At 49.2% G+C, this 16066-nt stretch overlaps 2 protein-coding genes, 1 long non-coding RNA gene and 1 other non-coding gene across 8 annotated transcripts; 2 read left to right on the top strand and 2 right to left on the bottom strand.

Moving 5' to 3' along the window:
• The first annotated feature begins 58 nt into the window (after positions 1 to 58).
• LOC134470697 (uncharacterized) lies at positions 59 to 3516 on the top strand. Its single transcript, XR_010039761.1, has 2 exons — positions 59 to 296; positions 389 to 3516. It is a non-coding gene; the product is annotated as an uncharacterized LOC134470697 (long non-coding RNA).
• Positions 3260 to 11006, bottom strand: Ranbp1 (RAN binding protein 1). Of its 2 annotated transcripts, none has more exons than XM_005007322.4 (6): positions 10826 to 11006; positions 9430 to 9566; positions 6626 to 6783; positions 4960 to 5088; positions 4155 to 4220; positions 3260 to 3676 (listed from the first exon to the last, which is right to left on the bottom strand). In XM_005007322.4, exons 1-6 carry the CDS (start codon positions 10838 to 10840, stop codon positions 3561 to 3563), a joined length of 621 nt encoding a protein of 206 aa, XP_005007379.1. In that variant the 5' UTR covers positions 10841 to 11006; the 3' UTR covers positions 3260 to 3560. The 2 variants fall into 2 exon arrangements, with proteins under 2 accessions (XP_005007379.1, XP_003478439.1); XM_003478391.5 differs by having other exon boundaries at positions 3260 to 3673.
• On the bottom strand, positions 3993 to 4121 carry LOC111754033 (small nucleolar RNA SNORA77). Its single transcript, XR_002788766.1, has one exon. It is a non-coding gene; the product is annotated as a small nucleolar RNA SNORA77 (small nucleolar RNA).
• A 170-nt stretch (positions 11007 to 11176) lies between the features above and the next one.
• On the top strand, positions 11177 to 15789 carry Trmt2a (tRNA methyltransferase 2 homolog A). Of its 4 annotated transcripts, none has more exons than XM_063226119.1 (12): positions 11179 to 11301; positions 11837 to 12393; positions 12590 to 12698; positions 13026 to 13207; positions 13359 to 13473; positions 13563 to 13678; positions 13752 to 13863; positions 14248 to 14370; positions 14480 to 14555; positions 14842 to 14958; positions 15075 to 15171; positions 15286 to 15789. In XM_063226119.1, exons 1-12 carry the CDS (start codon positions 11248 to 11250, stop codon positions 15515 to 15517), a joined length of 1890 nt encoding a protein of 629 aa, XP_063082189.1. In that variant the 5' UTR covers positions 11179 to 11247; the 3' UTR covers positions 15518 to 15789. The 4 variants fall into 4 exon arrangements, with proteins under 4 accessions (XP_063082190.1, XP_063082189.1, XP_023416574.1 ...); XM_023560806.2 differs by lacking the exon at positions 11179 to 11301 and adding an exon at positions 11308 to 11547; XM_003478053.5 differs by lacking the exon at positions 11179 to 11301 and adding an exon at positions 11308 to 11567.
• Positions 15790 to 16066: the final 277 nt, after the last annotated feature.

Here is a 16066-nt window from a genome sequence, read left to right as displayed (position 1 = left end):
GCCAGGCAGCAGCGCCCAGCTGATGGAGTGGAAACTTTCATCAACCTCCATTGCCTCGCACAGCAAGGGTTTCTTGTCCTGGCCAATCCAGGGGCACCCTCTCCCAAACCTGGCCCATTACAGTCCTCCCTAGGTGGAGATTTTTGGTGGGCACTGTCACCCACTTGGGCGTTTGCTCCGCCATAGTCAAGGCTCAGTACCCAGCATCCACCTCCTCCCTGCCACAAATCTCTTGATCTAGATAAGGCCCATCTTTGCCTTTCGAGACCAATGAAGCACCCAGCCAGGTCCACAGGGTAGGTTGTGGGCTGTTAAAGGGAACCCAGGATCTGAGCCCTTACTATAGCTATCCAGTGGCATGAATGGTGATGAGCTTTCTATTCTGTAGGAGGTCCCAGTCCAGCAGCTCCAGCACAAAAGTGGGGAGAGTGCTCCCAGCACTGAAGATTTACCCAAGGCCTTGTTCTTGCTCCTGCCCTTGTGCAACCCAGAACAAGAGGCTCAGACTCCACCACGAGGGTACATTTGCCCAGACATTGTTCGTTTGTGACACTCCTTTCATCCAACTCCCAGATTGTTGGCATTATAGATGTGGGTCACCCCACCCAGTTGTGTGCTGTTTTTGAATGTGTAGAACTGTTCTGTTCAATCTTGTGGTCCTGCTCTCACCCTTAAGATGAAAAACCTCCCTTAGCCCAAGATACCCAGGCTGTATCTTCCTACTCACTTGATACTTAGTAGCCATCTTATGGCTGTGCTTTCCTACTTCAATTTAATAGCTCCAAAGTACAGGATAGTGATGCTGGCCTAACAGCTTCCTTTAAGCGAAAAGTGGAAGTTTCAATTAGGAAAGATAAAAATAGTATTAGCTGGGCACGGTGGTACGGCCCCTGTAATCCCAGTAATTACAAGGCTGAGGCGAGAGGATCACTGCAAATTCAAGGCCAGCCTTAAACAGGTAGTAAGACTGTCTCAAAAAAACCAGGCCAAGGATTTAGCTCAGTGGCATAAGCACCTGCTTGGCAAGCACAAGGTCATGAGTTTGACTCCCAGGACCAAAACAAAAAAAAACCTATAAACCCAGCACTCTGGAGGTTGAAGCCAGCCTACAGTGAGACGTTGTCTGAAAAAAAAAATTATGTGTAAGTTGCTAAGATTTATAGTACAAGGTATTCTCATGAAAGACACACAAAATAGAAAAAAAATTATTGTAATCCAACATGGCTAATATATTTAAAAGTATATCTTGATTTAGTATAATTGTTTTAGTCTGGTAGTCTGGCAGTTAATGTTTAACTTTTAAAAAGACACTTTGAAATGACATTCACTTATTACAACATTGTTATAATTATTCTACTTTATTAAGGTTTTTAATTTATTATACTCAATTCATAAACTTTATCTTCAGTACATATGGAAGAAAATCTAGTGTTTTACAGGGCTTGATACTACCTGAGGTTTCAAGAATCCACTGGGAGTCTTGGAATATCACTGTGGGAAAGGTAGGACTGCCATACATCAATGCATTTCTTGTACGAATTCCTGTCAAAGGAAGCCCACAGCTAGGTGACTTACACAGCCCCTGCTGGTGTCTTTTCTCAAACTATATCATGCCTCAACACAACTGATGTTTGGATGCAAGCCTCTACTTACCTCCCTCCTGCAGTATCAGCAAACCACTTCCTTAGTGATACCCACCAAGCACAGGAGAACAGTGTCGCCAACAATTCTGAAGGGTTTTTTGCTACCTGGAACTCTCCCTTAGACATTTCTCCCCAAGGTGAAAGGGCTTGGCCTGGAGTTGTATTGGAATCCAAAGCAAAGAGACTTAAGCATCCCTTCCAGGCTGAAAGGTTATCTAACAGCCAAGAGCTTTTTATTGAGAAAGATCAAGAGCACATGCTACCTGATTGTCATGACTAGTGGCCTACAGTAGGGTTTACAGAGTATAGCACAGTGAGGAGTCACCTGTGATAAACCGTGCCACAACTCCAATGTATCAGGAGCTTGCCATATGTACAAATGAGCCTCCTGTCTTTGTGGGATGGAAAAAGCCCAACCAAACTGCCAACTTATTAGAAACTTGCAAGGCCCCTGGCAAGCAGGGCACAACAAAGACAGCCAGTTAAGTCAACTGGGCCTTAAAACTAGGTATGGTGATGCATGTTTGTTAATCCCAGCAGTTAGAAGGCCAAGGCAGAAAGACTTAAGCTCAGCCTTGATAACACAGAGTTCAATGCTAGCCTGAGCTATGTAGCAAGACTGTTTGAAAAAATCTAACCAAACCATAAAGCAACAAAAACCTAAGAACAGTTGCATTTGGAAATGTATTATCCCCAGAGGGACCAAGGACTGGTTGTTAAGATACACGGTCATAAGACAGGACAGGACACAACAGGAACTAGCTGGTAGGACGTAGACTGATAGGTAGAAAGCAAGAAGCAAGAGCAATGAGCAGATAGCCACACTGTAAAGCAGTTGTACTAGTTATTGATGCCAAACTGCCTTAGGAGACATGATCAAGGCTCTCTTGTGGCCAGGTCCCCAGTCTTATCTCTCAAGCTACCCCACAGCACAGTATGACAGCAAGATCACACTCCAAAAAGCTTCTCATTAAGCCAGGTGTGGTGGTGCACACCTATAATCCCAGCACTCGGAGGGCTAAGGCAAGAGGATTGTGGCAAGTTTGAAATCAGCCTGGGCTACAAAGCGAGCTGAAGGACAGCCTGAACTGCATAGGGAGACCCTGTCTCAAAGACAAAGAATAAATAAAAAATAAAAAACCTCTCATATACTGAAACTCTCAAGATATCTACGAAGACCTGTTTTCTAACTCCCAAATGGCACCCTTGAAAATGTCTTTGATGCTACTGGGAACACTGTATAATCTCAGTAATGCAGAAGTCCTGATCTCTGAGGACATAGAGACCTGTTCAGCTGGCTTCTACCTCCTGTACTGAAGCCAAAATATCCTAGTGATCCTCTTGTTCCCAGCACATGCATCTGCAAAGCCTATCTCTACTCACCACAGTGCAGAACAGTGGCTCAGGGAGGCAGTGCACACCTTAGCCCTGAGCACCAACTCTTAGCAAGAAAGAGGGAATGTCCGAGGAAATCAAGCTATGGTGACGTGGAGACCAGCTGCCACTAATGCAGACAGAGTTGGACATGTACTGAAGGTACACAGGCAAACACCCAGGAGCCGGGAGGACATCAGTGCTTACCATGCGGCCCCCCCACACGAAGTCCTGCCATCTGGTCCAGGTTTCAAATGCATTTTTTATTTACTATTTTTGATGACTATAAATAAGTGTTTCCACTATGGAAAAGAAAGTTAGCACAGTACATTTTCATGACTGGGGAATGGATTTTCTGAAGTCATCTTCAATAGGGTAAAAACTTAGAAAAACAAAACAAAAAAATGGCCTGAATGTTGGAATTCAGTTCTTTATATAAAGTCCCTTGTAGAAACAAAACAGAATTAAAAATAAAACAAAAAGAAAGGGGAGGGCAAAATTTAAAAAAGAAAAGAAAAAGAAAAAGAGAGAAGTTAAGAGGACTCATTGCTTCTCTGATTTCTCTTCGGTCTCTTTTCCAGGGTCCTTATTCTCCTTTACAGACAGAGCTTCTAGCTTTTCAGCTACTTTTTCCGCATTATCATTTTTGCCCAGTCCTGCTAAAACAAAGCACAAGTAAGCACAACAAAAGAAAAGGTAAAGCCTAGCTTCTTAGACTAATCTCCCCTTTCCAAACCATGTTCAGGAGCCCCCACATTCTAAACATCAACCTCCACTCTTCCCAGCTGAGGGGTTCAGTGACATGTGGTCACCTGCTATAGCAGTCACCATCTGAGGAGCAAGAGACTGAAGTCCTCGCTGTAATCTTCAGTCCACCATAGGTTCCAGAGAGTTATGACTCAACTGGCTACCTGGACACTAAAGTGATGTGAGACCAATGACAATGAGCACAGCTTGGGGGCCTACCAAGAAGCATTCTATGTCCCCAAGAAGCTGCACTGCCCCCCTGACAGGTCAAGGCTGTCACAGCTCCCTGGAATGGTTCTCTGGCAGACAGAAAAAGCACCTGCCTGGAGGCTACAGCCAAGTGCAGAGTGAGTCTGCAAGGAAGCCACCACCCCCCCTGCACCAGGTCACCTTTTTTTTCTCTCTCTTCAATCTCTTTCCTGCATTCTTCAAACTTTGTTTTAAATTTTTGTGCATCTGTGGAAAGAAGAGAAATGACTTCCTAAGAGCCCTGACTATGCAAAGGATATATCCTGGAGGGTCTGAAGAGGCAGGATTCAGAAAGGGCCCTAACCTATGCCAATCTCTGCCCTGCCCAAGGGAGGGTCAAGCCATTTGATACCTGCATGGACCATTCACTGAGTCCCCCCTCAGGCCGACAGCTGTGCTGAACCACCTCCATTAGTCTAATAATTTAGCAACCAAGAGTTGGGGTACTTCCTTCTTATTAGAAGGGCTGCTGGACAGCCCCATTCCCAGAGCAAGGGTGAGATTCATTCAGCACCCTTCTGTCAGCCAATGGGGTAGTGTCTACAGCACATACCAACTCCTCCAGGATCTGCTGGGCACAGCTTTTGACAATCCAGATGGGAAAGAAACCAGAGCAGATGAATCACTCTGGGCTTGTGGGTATCTGCTGATTACTGGTGCCCAGGTGACCAAGGGAACATCATTATTCCCGGTCTTACAATAGGTCCATATGCTCAACAGGAACTGGAGTTTGGGCAGCAAACAAGTGTCAGGTCCAAGACTGCTCAGAGGACACTTGTTCAGCATCTCAGCATAGATACCTCAGAGTTTAACAGAAGGTCAGCACTGTCTTCAATCACTGTCAGCTTCCCCACAAAGCAAAGCATTTGCTTGCAATTAAATCACTACACTGTCAGGCAGACAGGCAGTCCAGTCAGGAAGGTTCCCAGCACCCCCTTCTGCTTACTTTCAGCATTTAGGAAGCGGATGGCAAGCAGCTCCGGCTTGGGGTACTCATCGGCAAAGTCAGCATGGGTATTCCAGACCCAGGCACGGTCACTACCAGCATTTGGCTTAAGCTCCATCATGGGCGTGACTATCAGGAGAGAAAGACTATGAGAATGTTGAGGGCCACTAAGGCCGGCTCAGTCACACTGTAATCAGAGTGCCCTCCTCACTGGCCCTCTGGGAATGCAGAGGCAGTTTAGGGTCTGAAAACCAAGCCTAGACAAAGCCCCATGGGGTATGAATTTTATGCAAACCCTTTGAAAATGCCCAATATTCACTTAAAACCACAACTATCCTGTATGTGGGAACAGGGTAGCCTGGTCCCCAAACATAAGGACACTCAGTAAAGATCTTCTAAACCAACATCTTTTTTGATCACTTAGTCCAAAAAGCCCACCTCTACAAAAGCAACTCTAGCCCAATCCCAACCCCTTGGTTCAAACTCTGGCTGTGCAGCCCCAAAGCCCCATGTCAAATGTCAAGGTATAAACCAAAGGGACCAGCCTATCCTAAAAGCACTCAACATGTCAGTACATCTACACTCATCAATACCATTAGGGAGCTGGCCAATGAGAAAAATGGGGGAGGGGGGTGTTTCAGTGGAAGGAAAGAAGCTTAGAAGCAGAAGCATCACCCAGAGGGCACATGGTCAGGCTGCCCAACCACTCAACTCTCTCTAATTCAGAGACACTACTAGAGAATGAGGACATAAGTATTAGACATCAGCTATCCCTCAACAGATACTTGTGTCACAGAAGACATAGCTATGGCCCAAAATAAATACTTATCCTGAACCCCTTAGCTCCCATACCAAGGGGAGCTGAGTGGAGACAATTCTGGTGCCTATGCCTAGTCAGTGGGTTCCCTCCCTGGCAGCAGGGGGCTAATGGCCCGCTGGCCACTCTCAACAATCACAGCTGAAACTGAAAGCTCAGGGGTCTTGTTCCATAGGCTGACATAGTTGTCACAGGGGTTCTTGCATCCTGACCATTTCGTATCTCTCCCCACATCCTACTTGGCCTGGTCTTCACCCATGACCATTCTTTTCATCCACTTAGGGCCCATAATATATAGCAGGCACTACTGACCATGTCAGCAGCTCTGCCCAAACACCCAAAGCTCTCACAGAAACTATCCAGGAGCCCAACAAGACTGGAGCCAGCTCCCTAACACATTTTTCAGGTTTGGACCAGGAGAGGCAAGAGGTAACTGGTATAGGGTGGGACTGAGGTCTTTCTCATGCCACTTCAGATCCATGCCCTCTTCCATATCATTCTTAAGGTACACTCAACAACTCCAGTCCCTGCCTGCAATTACCTCCATGCCCAGGACAAGGGTCTCTACCCCATCGGACAAATTCTGCTCAGAAAACAGGCTTGGCACCAAGGCACAGTCCAAGATGCACATGTGAATACAGAACCCACCAGCAGCCTACTTGGCAGCTACTAATGCAGCAAAGGGGACTCACTGCTGCTACTACTTCCCACACTATAAACTCCACTACATGTTTGCTGGTGGTTCAGAGGCACATGTAAAAAACACATGGCACAAAAATCATAATGCATGTATCATCACTCCCCAGAGTGCAGGGCTCAGGGGCAGACACAATCCCAGAGTCAACCTACTATAGTGGTTGGCGCAGATCTTCAGGGTCTTGTCCCTCCTCATGAGGAGGCGAATGGTCCCCTTATCCTTATGCTTTAGGAGTTTGACGTCACCAGTGCCACGTTCCTTCCACTCTGGGCTATCATTCTCTGAAGCAAATCGGAACAACTTTGCTCGCCTGTGAGAAAAACCATTAAATGAGTGCTTAGAATGCAGAGAGGGGAATGCACATCCTAAATGTTTCAACAGAAAAAGCATCTGCCCTTCACACATTAAACAAATAGCACAACTCTGCGCTGTGGGACTCCATGTCTCTACAAACACTCTTGCCCTCCTTCAGGCTCTGAAAAATAGGGGAAGTACCACTCAAATGAGTACAACAGCCCATCAAATTCCAGGTTGTTTTTACTTCACAACCAAAAGGAAGACATCAGTTTCCTCTAATAGAAAAGGGACATGTGCCCAAAGTGGCTAAAGAAACCCTTGGTGGACTGGACAACCCAGTCCCCAGGCAAGATCACCCCATATAATAAAGAGCCATGGTAAACAACTCATTCTCCACAGGCCCAGACCTTCCTTCAACGTTGATATTATTCCTGTTCTCCCCACAGCCCCCGCCATGGAGAGGGACCAGGCAGGCCTTCACTCCCACCAGGAATCTAGTGAATCCAACAGTCTTGTCTTCAAGACTAGGCCAATACCTTCTCCCTGCATACCCAATCCTGACTATCCCTCTTCGGCTTAATACTCTCCATCCATTTCTCCAAACTCAATTCTGTCAAGGGAAACAATGTCTTCACAAGATTTGTTACAGGAGGTCCAAGGGCCCAAACAGCTGTCCTCATATCCCATACCAAGAGTTCCCATCCAGGGCCAGGGATTTAGCTCAGGGGCACAGAGTGCTTGCCTGGCAAGTGTGAAGTCATCAGTTCGATCCCCGGTGCAAAAAACACAAAACAAAAAAACCCCGTTCCTGTCCAAGGAGCATATTTTCACTCTATGTGGGCAGAGATGCAAGAAACAAACACCATGTCACCCTAGGAGGATGCTACTAACCCCTCAGCAGGGGATGGAGGAGGGGCACAGGGACCGCTTCTTTATTGAAGACTGGGAATGGGAATCAAGCCCCCCACCTTTTGTCTTTAATAATTTCAACCTTGTACCAAAGATATCTATTTCTGAGACATCTGCTAGGTGGAACAGAAACCTAGTGATCCAATGTTTTCAGAGAAATGTCTCACTAACCCCTGGGACCAAAGGTACCTGCAGCTCGTCTTTCTTGCCTAGGGCTCCCTCTCCAACCCACTTCTTTCAGAACACCAAACTATAACCCGAAATCTTGTACATGCTTCAAAGAGGGAAGGGGTTTTCCTAGGAAAAACAACTTTATTTTCACTGATGTGTAACTTAAACTAGTGTTCCCAGTAATTCTGTGTAGGCAACAGACCAAAATCGCTGTGATTTCCCAAGGCAGAAGGCTTGTCTCAAGACCACACATGCTACTGAAGTTTTCCATTGAAGATTTCAAATGGTGTGTGTAGAGTAACTTTTAAAAAGGAACCCTGATAGCCCGAGATTTTAGCTGAGCAGCGTAAGTGTCTGCCTAGCAAGTGCAAAGTCATGAGTTCAATCCTCAGTAACAAAAAAATAAAAAGGAACCTTGAGTTGGGCTTGGTGCTGCACACCTATAATCCCAGCACTTGGGAAGCCAGCGTGGGCTACACGCTGTGAGTTCAAGGCCAGTCTGAAGTACATAGTAAGACCCTGTCTCCAAAAAAAGAGGTGGGGAACCTTTATACCTGAGTCATCACTCATTTTTCTTGTAATTCCAGGCATTATTTTGTGCATAAAAGATATTAAACAGGTGACTCATAAGCTTGAGACTGCTAAGGTCATCCATCATGGCTTGAATGTGCCCCCTGAAGTTCACATATTAGAAGGCAGAAGGATTAGATTGTCATGAGTTTGAGGTCAGCCTGAACTACACAACTCAAAGCCAGCCTACACTGAAACCCTGTCTCAAACAAACAAACAAACAAACAAAACTTTATCCCCAAATTCATGCATTTGGAAGTAGGAACCTCTAGAAGATAGGAAGACCAGATATCATCAAGAGGAAGAGGCCCTCATGACATCATGAATGCTTTTGTAAAAGGAAGAGATCTAACCTAGTATTAATTGACCCTGTCTCACCATGGCCCTTCCGTCATTTTAAACTGTATTGTAAGGCCACATCAGAGGCTGCATCATGCTTTTAGCCTTTCTCCAGAATAAGATATACACTTCTATTCTTTAATATGACCCATTCTATGGTGTCCAGGTATAGCACCAAAACCCAGAATGAAATACAATTCAAGTTGCAAAACCAGTTAAGATTCCCTGATCAACCCAGGGAAGGGTATTGTGAATTCTTGGAGGCAAGGTGGCAAGAAGACCATCAGGAGCACCCAGCAAAGTTTAGTCAAACGAATTTCCAAAGGGTTTAGTCATCACACACCCTTTCTTCAAGCAGCTTGTGTTAAGTTAGGTCAACAGAAGACACCATTCCCAGTCTAGCTGGCTTGAGGTAGTGAAGAAGAAAGCTTATATAATTTAAGGTGCTCATTATCACACCTCAGAGTGATCAGAACTGGGCATTCTACACTGCAATCTTTGAGGAAAAACAGGGAGCATAAATTAGGTTCACTCTAAGATACATATCCTACAAAACCTGCTTATTTCTTGAAGATTATGGGTGGGAATCAGGCCCCCCTTTTTGTCTTTAATAATAATTTTGACCTTGTACCAAAGATACCTATTTCTGGGACAGCATCAACCTACTCACATTTTAAAAAGTTCTTCCTCATCTTCCTCCAGTGTTTTAATTTCTTGCTCGGGAAGAGAAACAATTGGTTCAAACTGGGGATCATGGTTGGACTCGTCTGCATTCTCAGTGGAGGTATCATGGTCCTCATGAGTATCCTGTGAAGAAAGGTGAGAAGAATGTTGTTAGCTTGTGGACTTGGCCTTCAGCCAGAGTTCAGTAGCGCCAACAGTGGGAATGGCAATAGTGAATGGCGTCTACAACACAAGGACATGCCTCATCCCAAATTGGAAATTTAGCACTTAGCTTTTCACATTAGCAAAGATTTCCATTTATGTGTATTTAGCGCGCCACAAAAATCACAATATAAGCATAAAGCAAGACCCCAGATTTCAGCAACCCTTCCTAGACTCAAAGTCAGATCCATTCAAACTCCAGCTCCTTGCAGAATAGCCTGGGAGAAATTCTCTCATCTCTTTGAACCCGTTTCCTCTTTTGTGAAGATCAAAAAACACAATAAACTCAACAGAAGTGTTTGCCTTAACGCAAAAAGTAACCAATAATCTGTGAAACATCCAAGCTCTTGCTTACTACACGATAACAAGTTGCTATGGGGCTGTTTTACACAGAATTCACAATTTTCCCAGCAATTTTACTGTGGCTTGAAAAATGAAGTTGATAGCTTGTTATAAGCTAAGTTTCCCAAGTAAAAGGCATAAGCTTCTACTCCAATTTAGAGAATTTAGGGGCATAAATTGTATTTTAGATCTAACTCGTAATCCAGAAAAAATCCTGGACTCAGTATCAAACTCAGATGGGGAAAGTAAATACAAGATCTTCGCTGCTTTTTCCTCGGTTTCACAGCACTGCGGCTCCGTTGCGGCCAGCACCTAGTCCAGTCACACCAGCCAACAAAGCCGCCCCCGCCTTGGGTCGGCGCATCTACGACCCATTCCCTCCCACCCAGAAACTCGAGTTTCTGCCACAGAAGCTAGTGGCAGTTTCAGATGTAAAGGGCCGAATGAATGAAGGGCTGCGTGGGCGACACAAGGGAAGGATGTAAAGTCCTAGTGGAAAGCCCGTAAACGTGGGCCGTAAAGGAGGAAACTAGTCGCCCACCCCGTCCCCTGAGGGGGGCCATCCTGCGTGGCGATGGCTGTACTTCGACCCATCCCAAGGTCACGCGGGCATCCCACAGCCCCCGCGACCAGAACCTGCGCCCCAAGGCCCCACGTGCCCCGACCCCACAGGCTTCGAGCACTAGGGCCCCGCGCGCCCCAACTCCGATCTCAACAGGCCCACAGTCCGATCACCGACTAAGGCTGCCGGAGGAGGCACGGGCCGCCCACGTGGCCGCGCACAGCGGCCCCAGCCACCTCGATCCCAGCCCGCCCGCCCAGTCCCACTCGGGCCGCACCTTAGCGGCCGCCATGGGGGCGCGGCGGCGGCGACTCGGCTTGCTCGGTCGTTGCTGACTCCGCGGCCTCTAGGTGGCTACTGGTAGCTCCTTTCCCCCGCGTCTGGTGCCGGCGCCTCCCGCCCGCCTGCTCGCTCTTCCCTCCGCCCCACGACCCGAACCCCGACCCCTGACCCCGGCGGCGGGAAACGCGCCGTGATTCAAAACCAACGCAGCTTTATTGGCTCAGAAGGCGGACACTCCCATTGTCCGGCCCGCCCAGTGCTTCCCGCCAAAATGCCCGCGGCGCATGCCCGGCCCGCCCATCAGCGGAGAGAGCGCGCTCTCCCGCCAGGCCCCGCGCGCACTTCCTTCTATCTCCGGGAGGCGTGTCCCCGCTCTAGTGAAAGCGGGTAAAGGGGTGAGGGGATCTGATCCGGCACATGGCAATGGCGTCACCGGAAGTAGCAACCATAGAGAAGCTCTCTACTCGGGAGGCAAGTACTGGCCGACTGAAGAGGGCCTGGTGCGGCGATCGCCAGGCGCGGGCCCCTGGCGGGCGGGCGGTTTAGCTCCATGCTGTGTACTTGGGGTTCGAATCCTACTTAGAACGGAGGCCTGAGGTGCCCTCCCTACGTCGCACTTGCTCTTAGAGCACCTCGCGTGCGACAGATCCCGGACGAGGCCGCGAGGCAGCCTTCGTGGAGATCCCCGGCCCAGGTGGCGGACAGCCCAGATGATGAGTGAGAAGATGGACAACGAAGTAAAGGGAGATGCGGAGAGGGTGGAAGTGGGGACTGAATAGGTGGTGGTGGAATAGGATAGGAATCTTGTGGGAGATGGGAATAAGGGTGTGAAACAAGGGTCAGAAGGAAATAGGTGCGGGGGCAGGAAGGTAGACATGTTGGAGTGGAGCTGGCTGTAGAGTGCACTAACAGAGGTCGGGTGCGGGAAAAGGGAGCCCGGGATGAGGTAGTGGTGTCAAGCCCCAGACTCCAGCTCTCAGCCTGGACCTTGTTTGTTGCCACACAGGACCCAGAGCCCATGGAGGACTGCGGTCAGGATAGCTGCAGTGCCCTGGGTAACTGTGCAGCCCCAGTAGCCCAGGAGGAACAGAAGAAAGAAGAGCCTGGGGCATCTGTAGAACCAGGGCGTCAACCAGGGCTCTATAGCTACATCAGAGATGACCTGTTCACCTCAGAGATTTTCAAGCTGGAACTGCAGAACTTACCTCGCCACGCCAGCTTCAGCGATGTGCGACGCTTTTTGGGCCGCTTTGGCTTGCAGCCCCACAAAACCAAACTCTTTGGGCAACCACCCTGTGCCTTTGTCACATTCCGCAGCGCTGCTGAGCGGGACAAAGCCCTGCGAGTGTTGCATGGTGCCCTCTGGAAAGGCCGCCCACTCAGTGTGCGCCTAGCCCGGCCCAAGGCAGATCCCATGGCCAGGAAGAGGCAGCATGAGGGTGAGGTTGAGCCACTGGTAGCACAAATTGCTGACGTTGTGACCCCGCTTTGGACAGTACCCTATGCTGAGCAGCTGGAACGAAAGCGCCTTGAGTGTGAGCAGGTGCTGCAAAGGCTTGCCAAGTGAGTGTGGGCACAAGGCACCCTCTGCATCTTTATGTGCCCTGTGCACTCGATGGGATAGCATCTAAGCTGTTTTATCAGGGAGCTGGCCAGTTAGGCCCATTACCAGTGGGACTAGTGAGCTCTTTAGGGAGGGGTCCAGTGTGGGTAAGAGGCAGTGTGCTGAGCCTAACCATAGATCTGCTTCATCCTGCAGAGAAATTGGGAGCACCAACCGTGCTCTGCTGCCCTGGCTGCTCACACAGAGGCACAAGCACAACAAGGCCTGCTGCCCACTGGAGGGGGTCAGACCATCACCGCAGCAGGTCAGGCTTGACAGAAGTGGCTAAATACCCCCATCTGTGTTTTGAGTTTTGTATTTCTCAATGCTGAGGCAATCACCCGCAGGGCCTTAAGCATGCTAAGTAAACATTGTACCACTGAGATACAACCCTAGCACATCATCTTATGTTTGAAAAGCATTGCTTTTGCTCTCCCTTTCATCTCTTGCTGTTTATTTTCATCTTTTGTGTCTGCTACTCCCCATGGAGGAATTGGGATCTGTCACTCACTGCAGTGTTGTATCCAGCACCAGTGCTGTTCAGCCAGAGTAAGATCTGGCTGCCTGTGTCTGGTTCCTTCTCTCCCTGCAGATTGAGTATCGAAATAAGTGTGAGTTTCTGGTTGGCACTGGGGTAGACGGGAAGGACAATACTGTTGGCTGCCGGCTCGGCAAGTACAAGGGTGGAACATGTGCTGTGGCAGCCCCCTTTGACACAGTACACATCCCTGAGGCCACCAAACGGGTGGTGAAAGCCTTCCAGGAGTTTATCCGGTGAGTGTTTTGGACTAGTCTCCTGGGAAGGGCTGAGGACATGGCTCTTACCCAGGCAGTTCTGGGATGCCTGTCATTTGGCTACAAATCACGGGCTACAACCCCACTTCTGGATGATGTTGAGTGCTTAGAGCCACTTGGTCTCCCACAGGTCGACCCCATACTCAGCATATGATCCTGAGACCTATACAGGTCACTGGAAGCAGCTGACTGTACGCACCAGCCGCAGAGGCCAGGCTATGGCCATTGCCTATTTCCACCCCCAGGTACCAGGCTGGTGGCCTTGTTGGGTAATGGTATCTGACTTAGAGTCACTTCAGTATAGTCTGACAGGCCTTTTGTACTATTACCTCAGAAACTGAGCCCAGAGGAGCTAGCAGGGCTGAAGGCCTCCCTGGCACAGCACTTCATGGAGGGGCCAGGCAGGGCCAGCGGGGTGACCTGCCTCTACTTCGTGGAGGAGGGACAGCGGTGAGAAGCCCAGGTGGGGACAGAATGGGCTCCCATAGGGGCTGGTGACACTGACAGTTTTGTCCTTCCACAGTAAGACCCCCAGCCAAGAGGGCCTGCCCCTGGAGCATGTGGCTGGGGACCAGTGCATCCAGGAAGATCTACTTGGGCTGACCTTCCGGATTTCCCCTCATGCCTTCTTCCAGGTAGGGGACAGTTTCAACCTGATCTGCCAAGGAATACTGTAAGAGGAGACCCTTGTAGGAATTATAAGGACTTGGAGTAGCTAAGGACCTGTTGGAAAGGCCAGAAATGGGGCTGGAATATTGAACCAGAGGACTCCTAGAGCCCTGGCTTAAACTTTGGGACTTTAGGAGAAAAGCTTTTTGTAAACAGGGAAGTGCTGTTGCCTTATCTTAGCCAGGAAACTGGATGGTTACCAGTATTGTGGATTGGGAGGTGAAATAGAGGCACAAATGCCAGAGCAGCAGGCTGCAGTGCTCAGGATGATGAAGCCAGGAATCTGGGTGGCATAGGGGTGCCTGGCCTGCTTCTGGACTATACCTAAGGGCACTCTGGCCACCCTTCAGGTAAATACACCTGCAGCTGAGGTGCTCTACACAGTCATCCAAGACTGGGCGCAGCTGGATGAGGGAAGTACAGTGCTGGATGTGTGCTGTGGCACTGGCACCATTGGCTTGGCCATAGCCCAGGTGAGTCTTCCTGCATTGGCTGAGGAAGCCCCCTGTCCACCCTGTAAGCCCCTCACTCCTTGCTGAGAATTCCAAAGGCAGGGAATATTGTCTGCCTTTCTCATTTCAGAAGGTGAAGAGAGTCATTGGGATTGAACTGAGCCAGGAGGCTGTGGAGGATGCACGAGCAAATGCCCAGGCCAATGGTGAGAGCCCACAAGTCATGGAACAGATGAGCTCCATGGTAGGGTGGTAGGCAGTAGTTGTCTTGCTGTGTACCTTCTCAACTACACTTGGGATCTACCCCATGGTCCCCAGAACCTCCTCAGGGGTGGGGCACAGAAGAACCTAGACCTGTGTGATCCAGCACCACAACTGCCCAATGGGGAGAGCAGATTCTTTCCCAGTGTATTCCCAAGGCTCCTACATCTCCTCCTAGGGCTACCCGAGAGGGTCCCGAGGGTCCACTGACAGCTATGGTGTTACCTCCAGAGTTAAGCAACGTTGAGTTCCACTGTGGGAGGGCAGAGGACCTGGTGCCTGCCCTGGTGAGCAGACTGGTCTCCCAACAACTTGTGGCTATCCTGGACCCACCCCGAGCGGGCCTACGTGAGTAACTTCCACTTGGGGAGATGGCACACAGAAGAGGACACAAACGCTGAGTGGCTTGCCAGGCTGTGCAGTTTTGGACCTTGTAGATCTATCCAGTGTCTGTGCTTTCTCAGATTCCAAGGTGATCCTGGCTATCCGTAGAGCTGAGAACCTCAAGAAGCTCCTGTATGTTTCGTGCAACCCCCGGGCAGCCATGGGCAACTTTGTGGAGTAAGTTTTGGGGAAAGGACTTAGGGTGGACCAGGGCCCAATACCCACTTGCCTCCCACTGAAGTCCCTGGCTGGTTCTGTGGGGCTCACCTTGGCACTGTTTTCTTACCACAGTCTCTGCAGAGCCCCATCCAACCGAGTGAAGGGCACTCCCTTCCGACCAGTCAAGGCTGTGGCTGTGGACCTGTTCCCACAGACCCCACACTGTGAGATGCTCATCCTGTTCGAGAGGGTGGAATACCCTAATGGTACAGGGATCCTGGAGCACCAAGAACCTCTAGCCCAGCCTCCACCAGGGCTCCCTGATGATATTCCACAGGAAACTAGGAACTCCCTCTCATCCTAGGCCCTGGGAGAGGCAGAAGCCCGCTTTTCTAAGTAGGGCCCATCATGGGGCAAAAGCTGCCCCTCCCCCCACACACACACAGCCTCCCTCATTCTAGGATGTTCAAGAAAACAAGGATACAAGGTTCAACTACCCCACTAGGATCAGCCAGTCTGTTGCCACAGGCTGTGGTTCTGAAAATGAGTAGACTCCTGCAATCTGCTTGTCCCCACCCCAAATCCTTTCTAGAATAGCCAGGTTGTGAAAGATAGAATAAACAACTGCTGAACTAAGAGTGTTTCTTTCTTAAAAGCCAGGGTTTGGGCATGTAGGGGTTCTTCCCTCTGGGTACAAAGGGACATCATAGATAAAATACCTCAATTCTATCATTGCTGCCTAAAAACCTGTCTTTCATCTAATCTGGCCTTCAGCCCTCTGCCAGCATCCTTCCTGCTAACAATGTATACAGGAAGAACTGGGGTCACTGCAGGCTTGATGCACAATGCACAAATGGAGTATTGCCAGGGTAGAGTGCACAGGGTGGAAGGTTGTCTCTGTAGCTGACTGAGG

Source organism: Cavia porcellus, unplaced genomic scaffold, assembly GCF_034190915.1.
Source record: "Cavia porcellus strain 051 isolate PalLab524CR breed Dunkin Hartley unplaced genomic scaffold, mCavPor4.1 scaffold_16, whole genome shotgun sequence".
Lineage (NCBI taxonomy): Eukaryota > Metazoa > Chordata > Mammalia > Rodentia > Caviidae > Cavia > Cavia porcellus.
This window is presented reverse-complemented; position numbering and strand designations above follow the sequence as displayed.